General features: G+C 44.8%; 1 protein-coding gene and 1 non-coding gene across 2 annotated transcripts; one reads left to right on the forward strand and one right to left on the reverse strand.

The window, feature by feature from the left end:
- Window positions 1-2005: 2005 nt before the first annotated feature.
- LOC147012560 (RNase MRP) lies at window positions 2006-2293 on the forward strand. The gene has a single exon (XR_015051433.1).
- A 6574-nt stretch (window positions 2294-8867) lies between these two features.
- TPGS1 (tubulin polyglutamylase complex subunit 1) lies at window positions 8868-10717 on the reverse strand. The gene is made up of 3 exons (XM_085853541.1): window positions 10458-10717; window positions 9964-10219; window positions 8868-9523 (listed from the first exon to the last, which is right to left on the reverse strand). The coding sequence occupies exons 1-3, from the start codon at window positions 10592-10594 to the stop codon at window positions 9125-9127; spliced, it is 792 nt and encodes a 263-aa protein (XP_085709667.1). The 5' UTR covers window positions 10595-10717; the 3' UTR covers window positions 8868-9124.
- Between the last annotated feature and the right edge of the window lie 810 nt (window positions 10718-11527).

Genomic DNA, 11527 nt, shown 5'->3' on the forward strand with positions numbered 1-11527 from the left:
GAGATTCTCACTAACTACACCGCCGAGATTCTCACTAACCACACCGCCGATATTCTCACTAACTACACCGCCGAGATTCTCACTAACTACACCGCCGAGATTCTCACTAACCACACCGCCGATATTCTGACGAACTACACCGCCGAGATTCTCACTAACTACACCGCCGAGATTCTCACTAACTACACCGCCGAGATTCTGACTAACTACACCGCCGATATTCTCACTAACTACACCGCCGAGATTCTCACTAACTACACCGCCGAGATTCTCACTAACTACACCGCCGAGATTCTCACTAACTACACCGCCGATATTCTGACGAACTACACCGCCGAGATTCTCACTAACTCCACCGCCGAGATTCTCACTAACTACACCGCCGAGATTCTCACTAACTACACCGCCGAGATTCTCACTAACTCCACCGCCGAGATTCTCACTAACTACACCGCCGAGATTCTGACGAACTACACCGCCGATATTCTCACTAACTACACCGCCGAGATTCTCACTAACTACACCGCCGAGATTCTCACTAACTACACCGCCGAGATTCTCACTAACTACACCGCCGAGATTCTCACTAACTACACCGCCGAGATTCTCACTAACTACACCGCCGAGATTCTCACTAACTACACCGCCGAGATTCTCACTAACTACACCGCCGAGATTCTCACTAACTACACCGCCGAGATTCTCACTAACTACACCGCCGAGATTCTGACGAACTACACCGCCGAGATTCTCACTAACTCCACCGCCGAGATTCTCACTAACTACACCGCCGAGATTCTCACTAACTACACCGCCGAGATTCTCACTAACTACACCGCCGAGATTCTCACTAACTCCACCGCCGAGATTCTCACTAACTACACCGCCGAGATTCTGACGAACTACACCGCCGATATTCTCACTAACTACACCGCCGAGATTCTCACTAACTACACCGCCGAGATTCTCACTAACTACACCGCCGAGATTCTCACTAACTACACCGCCGAGATTCTCACTAACTACACCGCCGAGATTCTCACTAACTACACCGCCGAGATTCTCACTAACTACACCGCCGAGATTCTCACTAACTACACCGCCGAGATTCTGACGAACTACACCGCCGATATTCTCACTAACTACACCGCCGAGATTCTCACTAACTACACCGCCGAGATTCTCACTAACCACACCGCCGAGATTCTCACTAACTACACCGCCGAGATTCTCACTAACCACACCGCCGAGATTCTCACTAACTACACCGCCGAGATTCTCACTAACTACACCGCCGAGATTCTCACTAACTACACCGCCGAGATTCTCACTAACTACACCGCCGAGATTCTCACTAACTACACCGCCGAGATTCTGACGAACTACACCGCCGAGATTCTCACTAACTACACCGCCGAGATTCTGACCAGCTACACCGCTTATAAACGACACCACCTTCCCAGCCGCACAACTTCCGCATTTTTATATCAAATTATTTTAATTTCACTAACGTGTGCTCTTTCGATAAATAGTGCATCATAAATTTAAAATATATATATATATATATGACGTTGATGAAATGTAACCGTGAAAAAAAAAATTGTTCAAACAAATATGACGTAATGAAACGTTAAACGTGGATCACAAGAATACGCGGACAGTGTAAACATTCCATGAGTTTTAAAGGTTCACAGGTGCATCCGATCACGCATTAATGCGATCCAATTCATTTTTATAAACATGCTTGTACGAATGACATTGTGAATATTACCCACAATCCTTTGCAATAACACGTAAACTCGAGAACGTAAATTTAAAAACGTCACACGATTGATCAAAATGACGAAATGATATACACTAGCATTTGAGAATTTATGCTATTTTCTGAATGAATCATCATTGCATCCATCGTTGGATCAAAAATTGATGTTAATAAAGTCACCACCAATGTTAAAACGTCGCACAATGATCGGTATTTAAAGCGATCGAGCGAGTGTTCTGGACGTGGCATGCCGAAGGCTCGCAACAAGGCCATGCACGGAGAGCTCGTCTCTCACTACCCCAGCCTTGCGGAAAGTCCCTGGACCACCATCAGCAGCGAGTGCTGGCAGTGACCGCCACGTGGTCCTGCTGCAGGCCCAGACCTCCATGTAGCCAAGAAGCCCCTCCTCTCTCCCAGGGGCCGAGCCATGGTCATGGTGCTGATCCGTGCAATCCACTTGTCCCAGCCAAAGTGATGCGAGTCACCTCACAAACAGAGGTGGAACTGAACAGGGCTCACTCCCGGGATGTCACTTTCCTTTTACCTTATCCCACCCATATAAACCCATTATATAATAGGGCTGCTGGGGTCAGACAGGATGCCAGGGATAACTTCGCGAAGGGATCTTTTAACGTTCACCAACCAATTCTGGCAGATGTGATGCCCAGCTTGAGGTCCATCCGAGGGAGGGCACACACCTTGATGAATCACCAGGATGGCAGTTTATAGTTGGGTTGGGATTCAAACCAGTTTCGACAACTTCGAGCGAATGTGTGTCCCTCTCGGCCATCGTGCCGTGGTGTGGGGATGTATGGTGTTGATCATTCATTTGTAAGACATGCTGATGGCTTCTTCGTTGCACTTCTTCTTGGTGATGGAGTTGGTGGTGTTGAAGTTGTTGAGCATGTTAATGCTGTAGGTTCTTCAGCTCAAGTCCTTTTATCCTTCTGGAAGAAGCTTCATGAGCAAACATTGCTGTGTAGCCACTGAAAACATTTTCCAATTATCTCTTGCACTCGTAGTTGGTGGTGGTCGTATGGCAGCTTAGCTGATGCAGTGCCCCTCTACCAGTACACACTGGAACTGGTACTCATTTCGCCGACCTCGGAAGGATGACAGGCTGAGTCAACCCCCTGGTGTATTAATTCAGCAGCCGACGGGGCTTGAACTCAGGAGCTTAGAATCCCAAGCCACCACCCTAAAGGGGCTGTCACACCTTGACGTTTTAGCCAGCATATGGAAAGGTCTCAAAATGTATGTAAAACGCTGGCATACGCTGAACTATTGATGTTTTTTAAAAAAAGTTTTGGGTGTATAATAACGTGTTGGACATATGCATAACGTATTAGTGACGTACACAAAACGTTTTAATCATATATAGATAATTTATACCAACGAATACTGAGCGTGTTGTCGGCGTTCACAACCTATGCCCAACGATAGTCTAACTCAGGGGTCGGGAACGTTTTTGACTCAGAGAGCCATTAAAGCAAAATATTTGGAAATCTATTTCAGTGAGAGCCATATAATATATTTTAAGACTGAATTCAACTAAATGTGAGTATAATAAGCCTCTGAATTTATTCTTTTAAATAATGTTGTTACAATACTCACCATTAATGGGACTTCTGGTGCTGCATGGATTTGCTGATGGCTTTGTAGTCTGGTTGGTACTTGGTGAGGTTAAGCTTCATGCAAGCGTTGAGGCTTTCATCCGTTAGACGTGATCGTAGGTTGGACTTGATGTTTTTAAGATGTGAGAATGACTGCTCACATGCATACGTAGATCCAAACAAGGTCAATACAGCAATACTCACACGCTGCAGTGTGAGGTATGTGACAGGAAGCGCGTTCCAAGTTTTGATAATCAGCTCGTCTTCGGGTTGAAGTTTTTTCATTTCTGTCCACATGTGCTTGCTCGCCAACTCTGCTTTCTGTCGTGCGATTCTTTCCAAATCTTCATTCAGTGACTTGAACTTATTCACCCACATGTCTGAGGCCTTCAGGTCAGCCACTTCTGCTTCAAAATCTCTGACGGAGACACCAGGAATGTAACTCAGGTCGGCTGTGTTCAGTGAACACTCGTTTGGATGGGTGATGAACTTAAAAAGACGAGTGTGCTCACGAAATTCTCCAAAGTGTGCTTTGAATGACTGTAGGAGACCGGATGTGAAGCCAGCTAACTGGTGGAGATCAAAGTTTTGAGTGGGCTCACTTGCTGTGCATGCATCTTTAAATTGTCTCAGTTTTTCAAAATGTAGTAAACGACCTGTTTCAAGATCCATGATAAAGAGCTCCAGCTTGTTTTCAAAAGCAAACACGGCTTGTTGAAGGGATAACACTGTATTTCCAATGCCTTGCATTTTCACGTTGAGCTCGTTCAGATGTTCAGTCATATCCACGAGATAGTAAAACTTGAGGAGCCACTCAGTTTCGGCTAGCTCAGGATGCTCAATCCCTTTCATTTCAAGGAAAGTCCGGATTTCGTTCAGGCAAGCCGCAAAACGGCGAAGCACCTTCCCTCTTGACAACCAACGCACATTGCTGTGCAAAAGCAGACCGTGATAGTTATTTCCAACTTCATCCAGCATTGTTTTAAATTGGCGACCATTTAAGGCTCGGGAAACAATAAAATTGATCACACGAATGACCAGCGACATCACTTCGCCAAGCTGCCCGTCACACATCTGAGCACAAAGTGCCTCCTGGTGTAGAATGCAATGGAAACTTAGGATGGGTCTATTTTCATGTTCACGGAGAAGCGCCACAAATCCTTTGTTTTTCCCCACCATACACGGAGCACCATCAGTACACACCGAGATAAGTTTATCCATTCGTAGATTTTTTTCTTGAGCGAACTCCATGAAAGACTTGAATAAATACTCACCTCTTGTGGACCCTTTTATGGGCAGAACAGCAAGACTTTCTTCGCGCAGTGTATCACCAGCAGCATATCTTGCAATCACACTGAACTGCGACAAATGGCTTACGTCTGTTGACTCATCCCAAGCCAGGGAAAAGAACGGCGCTGTATTTATGTCCTTCACTTGCGTTTCCTCCACTTGGTTTGCCATCATGATGGTACGATCATGAACAGTTCTTGCCGACAGAGGCATGTCTTGTATCCATTTGATTATCTTGTCTTTGTTCGGAAGATCATCAAAAAGTTCATTGGCGACATCCAGCATGAACGTTTTTGCATACTCGCCATCTGTGAATGGTTTTCCGTTCCTCACTATTGCTAAAGATCCAGCAAAGCTGGCGGAATTATAGTCACCTTGCCGGGTCCATACGCGGAGTTGCTGCTGGCTGGCTTGCACCCTGCTCAGTAGCTCTTGGCACGCTTTCTTTCTGCTGTCTCCCACAGGGTATTTTGATGCAAAGGTAGCATGGCGCGTGTCGAAGTGCCGCTTTACATTCGACCGTTTCATCGATGCAATTTTGTCATTGCAAATTAGACACACCACAGAACCTGCTCTCTCCACAAAGGCGAATTCTTCGGCCCATTCGTCCTGAAATGTACGATACTCCTCATCTTTTTTTCTTTTCGCCATCTTCTTCGTCGAAGGGTTAGCTTTGAGCAAATGAGAGAGAGGGAGATGTTGACCCAAGTGAGTCTGGCTGGCCTGCGCACGGGCTGACATACTCGAGAGGTGCGGCGCGGCCGGCCGACTCTGGGATGCTGTCGCCTCAGCGGTGGCGTGTGATTGGTCGACATGAATTCCGTGACGCGTCTCGGCGGCGGCACGTCATTGGAGGAACCGAAATCACGAGTCGCCTCAGCGGTGGCACGTGATTGGTCGAGATGAATTCCGTGACGCATCTCGGCAGCGGCACGTCATTGGAGGAACCGAAATCACTACTCGCGTCGGCCGCATGACTGGACGAAACAAAAACCGCTTCAGACAATTCGGAGGTGTTTTTTCTTCTCTCCTTCTGCCAAGTTCAGCCCTGCACGTGAATGAAGCACGACACCATTCAAACTATAGGTAAAGCTTCTGCGAGAAATATTGGGCTTTCCAAGTTTCAAACTCCAATTTTATCTGCGAGCCAGGTGCAATCATCAAAAGAGCCATACCTGGCTCGCGAGCCACACGTTCCCGACCCCTGGTCTAACTTATGCATAGCGCGTGGCAGCGTATCGCCGACGATCACGTGGCATAGGCTATTCATAGGCTGAGGCTCGACAATTCAAATCATAACCGCACTCGACATCGAAGTGTGAAGCCGCTGTCACACCTTGACGTTTTAGCCAGCGTATGCCGACATATGAAAAATTTGCCCAACCAAGCTCCACACATCGAATACGTTATGGTTAAGTTTTGTATACGTTAAGAGCACGCTGGCATACGTCGTAGTTTTCTGGCATACGTCATCATACGCTGAGTACGTCGATAAATTTTCAGCATGTTGAAAATTTCTCGACGTACTCGATGTATGACACACGTTCCGCATACGCTGGCATAAGTTGTAGGCACGCTACGCGATCGTTGACACACGTCGCATTGATCGTAATGGTTAGCGTCAGTGTTCCAGACTCCCTGGTTTTTTTTTTCTTCGGTATGACGGTGATGTTGACACTTCGATTTCTAGTGCAGTTATGATTTAAATCATTGAGCGGCAGCCTATTAATTATATTATATTATAACCGCACTAGAAATCGAAGTGTCAACATGATCGTCATACCGAAGAAAAAAAAACCCCCCAAAAAAACCAGGGAGTCTGGAACACTGACGCTAACCATTTCCTTGACGTGTTTCGAGTTATGAGTAACTTACAAGTAATGTGTGTGGACGTGTGTCAACGATCGCGTAACGTGTCTACAACACGTTACTCATAGGTTAGAACTAAGTTTCAGGTACGCTAACCATTACCTTTACGTGTTTCGACTTATGAGTAACTTACAAGTAACGTGTGTCGACGTATGTCAACGATCGCGTAACGTGCCTACAACTTATGGCCAGCGTTATGCGGAACGCATAACGCTGGCATATGTCGAAAAATTTCAAGCATGGAAAATTTGTCTAACACCTCGGCGTACTACGACGTATGCCAGCGTACTACGACGTATGCCAGCGTGCTCTTAACGTATACAAACTTACCCATAACATATTCGACGTGTGCCAGCGTTTTAGCCAAATTTTGCATACGTCAGGCATACGCTTGCTAAATCGTCAAGGTGTGACAGGGCCTTAACCACTGAGCCAACACCAGGCTACAACTCGTAGTTCACTTGTCCTGTTGCTTTACTCATTTTGATCCTCCCATTATGTTCATCCTTTTAATTTAAACTTTAATTGGCTGCTCTTAGAGCACCCTTATTCTGGACATTTCCATCTGTCTGTTGGCTGCTCTAAGAGCACCATTATTCTGGACATTTCCATGTCTGTCTGTCCGCGAAACTTTGGTCAAGCCTAGGGGCTAAACCACTTAACCAATTCCAATGAAATTTGGTAGGTAAGACCAATATTTCTGGGAATCGTGTGCTTTCGAATATGGGACCCCGGGCCCAAGCAACGGCATAGCAACGGCCCTTTAAAGTGGTCAAAAAAATCGAAAAAAATCAAAAGGAAATAAATGGAAAAATCGAAGCTTAGAGTTCTGTGCGCATCCATCTAGCTCCCTTCATGCCAATTTGCAGCCTTAACAAAAAATATTTGTTTGAGGAGATAGGTTTTGGACGAGTACGTCGAACATTTCAGAAACAGTTAATTGCATCCCCGGAGAAAGAGTCTAATTTTGATGAAACTTAGGTGAAATGTGTACAATGTGGCTAGCATGTACACAAAAATGAATGGTTGCTTTGCACACCTCCGTTGCTTAGCAACAGCTAAAATACTTTATCGTACATCGAACACTTATTGTGGACTGTACAAAAAAATCAATACCTCCGAAACTGGACCTCCGAGGGACCTGATTTTTTGTGCCTAAGGAGAATGTTTTACAGCATTATATAAAAAAATAAAATCTTTAGCGAATAGATCAATGGAATTACCAGGGCTGCCATTTGTTAGAGTCTCTTTGGAAACATGCCTGAAATTTCACAAGGCGGGTTTCTGGGCGCAAACTAAGAGGGCTGTGATAATCATATTTATTGTGCTAAATTGATTGATCGCATGTACATGAATATCGGCTAGTCGCGTCAGCCAGCTTTCCATCTCGAGCGAGCAGCCATGTCGCCTACCGGCTTGTTTAATTTATTTTGCCTTCATACCTCCCCAATATCTCCTTTGCCCACTCCTCTCACACTGCCTGCCGGGGGAGCCTTGGCGGTGGATCCTGCTGCCGAACTTGTCCCACTGCCTCATTATTTTCGTTGCACTCAATGAACGTACATTTTCCACACAGAAAAGGTTAAGTTTAGTGCTCTGGCAATTTTACACTTTCTTGTGCAAATATGGACGAGGGAGCATAGCCTTGCTTCAAGTAAACACGCTTAATGATAAGAATAGCTAATTTCTTTAAATTTTCAGATTTTGAATTAATAAAATTAATTTATCCGTGAGCTCCAATCCTCAAATCCGAAGACAGATTTCGATGATTTACTTGAATTAGTCCGTGAGAGTCCATGGTGGAAAATCAAATCGTGTAATGCATAAAATCTCTCCAAGCTGTGAGATTGGAAACTACAGCACTTACAAAAGTGATGTACACGGCGATTCGTAGGCATGTAGATCAGGCATTCAATGATATCAGTGAGGAAAGTGAAAAAACTACATTTTGAGCCTTTATCGTACAGAAACCGTTGCGGCCTTTTCCAAGTCAAGGCATTATTGAGCAGGTCCATTATGGGCGGAGCCACGCCCAAAAAACACGTGTTTTTAGGGGGTAGCCGGTTTCAAGTTACATCTTCTCCAAGGGGGTTTGTCGAATCTGGCAGGGGTTTCGGTATTTGGTTAGCCCAATGGCACCGACATAGCCCGACAGAGCTCGATTTTCCATTTTCCTCCCAAGGTCAAGGTCACAAGGTCACGAACTTAGAAAATGTCAAAAAAATCAATAAATTGGGCATGAGCTCCTAGGGTTTTCAACTGTTTTGAATGAAAGTTGGTATGCAAGTAGTGCTCTTCGAGTACTACAACTTTCATCATTTACCTTTTTCCCGATTCCCGCCAGTTTGCCCGTGGCGTCCATTCGAAGGTCAAAAAATAAAAAAAAGGCGAGCCGTGTACATTTGTCGTGAACCATCGCCATCTCCAGACTTGTGTAAATCAATAACAATAATGTCACCGTTTTTTTTTTTATAAAGGAACAGGTGCTTTTATACCCCACAGCCTGACAAAATTGGTTTTAGTAAACAAAGAAGTAAATACAAACTGGTGCATGAAACAGGAATTTGGTTGTTAAAACAAAATGGTGCCTTCAAGCAGCTGATAAGAGCATCCTACTGGCAAGTACAAGCAACACGCGACGCACAAACTCCTCCCGACCTATGGTCTTATTGTCCTTCGTGGCACTAGCTGGGCCACATGCCTTTATCATCGCAGGCCGCAGTACTTCTAGGGATGCGGTCATGCCGGTCGATGAAGACGTCTCCAGGATTCCAGGAGCGTTTCCAGCTACAGAACCCCACAATGAGTCGAGCAGAGCATCGCACGCGTGGTGGTCGAGCGCAGCGCCAGCAAATTCATCATACAAGGCCCCAGCACAGCGGGACCACTCACGACACGTAAAACAGGCCAGCACGCTAGCCTGGAAGCGCTGGAAGGTCAAGGCCTCATCCTGACCCAGTTGCAAATTCTTCAGCAAAGCTTCGTGTACCTGTCACAGAAGATGAATCATAAGAGGAATTATAATCAGCCGTCAACCTCGATAACGGAATAAACATTCCATATCCATCTTGTCCACCATCCCTAGATCTCATTCTTCCCCGCATCCCCGTATTTGTCCAAGTCTCCCTCGATTTTGTCACTCAAGCCTGCTGTTCCCTCCTCTTTATCTCTTACTGTTCCTTCTATTCTATTATGTCTGGATCTGTTCTGCTCTATCTCCTGCATGAGCCTCGACTTTATACTTTGTTCCCGACAATATATACTGTATATATATATATATATATATATATATATATATATATATATATATATATATATATATATATATATATTTTAACATTCCGGGGTGTTAGATGGTAATTGTGTTTGAGACTCGTGTCAAAGTTCATCCACGATACGCTCATACGTTGAATTGCCATAAATGAAGACCTCGGTAGGAAGATCGCTGCAGGTGGACCCCACAACGTCTCTCAGCACTCGGCTTGCTTGCACCGGCTGCTCGGCAGATAAACACAGGGATTGGTACAGGATTTCCGAGCGCAAGCTCAATGCAGCCACGGCGACCCTGTACGGAGCTCCACGAAGACCTTGCATGGTCTCGGAGAGATGGTCCAAACCGCCAGTTCCACGGCCGGCCTGGCGCTTCATCAGGTAACTGGCGATAAACTGTAAAGGCTGTTCAGGCCTGCATGGGGATGGTTTACAGGTGAGTCATCATTTACATTTTAAACCACGTCATGTCATAAACATTGATCCAGTGTGCGACGACTCTGAGCATACACCACCTCACGTCGCCCCTTTGGGAAACCACATTCACCACAATATATTGAGGAACCATAGCGAAAGCGAACGAGATTATTATTTGTGAGCGGTACGAGCATGAGCCGGTGTGGCAGTGATCCTCCACGACGATCGGGCACAACCTTGTGGTGGCGAGAAGCTCCAGCACATCCCGCAGTAAGTCGGGCATGTTTCCATCCGGCAGGACGTGTGGCGCCTCCACACCTGCCAATCCACCTGCGTCTGCGGAATCATGAACGTCTCCCCCCGAAGCTTGCATCTCGGTCAAGGTGAGAACCCAGCGCCGGAAGCGGTGACCGGTAACCAACGGCCCACAAATTGGAAAATCCGTCGTCAGGGGCGTGTTCTTACAGATGACCACGCCCCTTAACGACGATGACGCCATCGAATTAGTACCGATGACCCCGCCCCCCCCCGGTCAAATGCACAAACGAGCGTCGTCACAGAGTCACAGGGAATCCCGAAATGGGGGACAGAGGGGTGAAGCGACGTCGTCACAAATTGAAGGTGTAGAGTAATCCAATTGGTTGATCAGTGTGTTGTGTGGATGATGCGAGGCCTCAGTTTTTTCAAATATTGACTCCGACATACAATCACATTTACATTTATTTATATATACACATACATATACATATACACGTACACATACACGTACATATACACATACACGTACCTATACATATACACATACATATACACATACACGTACATATATATATACACATACATACACATATACATATACATATACATATACATATACATATATATATATATATATATATATATATATATATATATATATATATATATATGTATATACACATACATACACATGCATACACATACATATACATATACACGTACACGTACATATATATATATATATATATATATATATATATATATATATATATGTATATATATATATATATATATATATACACATACATACACATGCATACACATACATATACATATACATATACATATACACGTACACGTGCATATACACATACACGTACATATACATATACACATACATACACATATACATATACATATACATATACACGTACACATACACGTACATATACACATACACGTACCTATACATACACATACATATACATATACACATAGACATACATACACATACATATACATACATATACATATACACATAGACATA

Source organism: Eptatretus burgeri, chromosome 14 (assembly GCF_056783735.1).
Source record: "Eptatretus burgeri isolate ZD-2024b chromosome 14, Ebu_testis_v1, whole genome shotgun sequence".
NCBI classification, from domain to species: Eukaryota; Metazoa; Chordata; class Myxini; order Myxiniformes; family Myxinidae; genus Eptatretus; species Eptatretus burgeri.

What these genes read in the sequence shown, in the direction of transcription:
- TPGS1 (XM_085853541.1), bottom strand. Translation starts at nt 10,594, where the DNA reads ATGCAAGCTTCGGGGGGAGACGTTCATGATTCCGCAGACGCAGGTGGA. An exon ending in GAGCTTCTCGCCACCACAAG is followed by an intron (nt 10,220 to 10,457) that starts GTTGTGCCCGAT and finishes ATCCCCATGCAG; the next exon opens with GCCTGAACAGCCTTTACAGT. An exon ending in GCAGCGATCTTCCTACCGAG is followed by an intron (nt 9,524 to 9,963) that starts GTCTTCATTTAT and finishes CTTCTGTGACAG; the next exon opens with GTACACGAAGCTTTGCTGAA.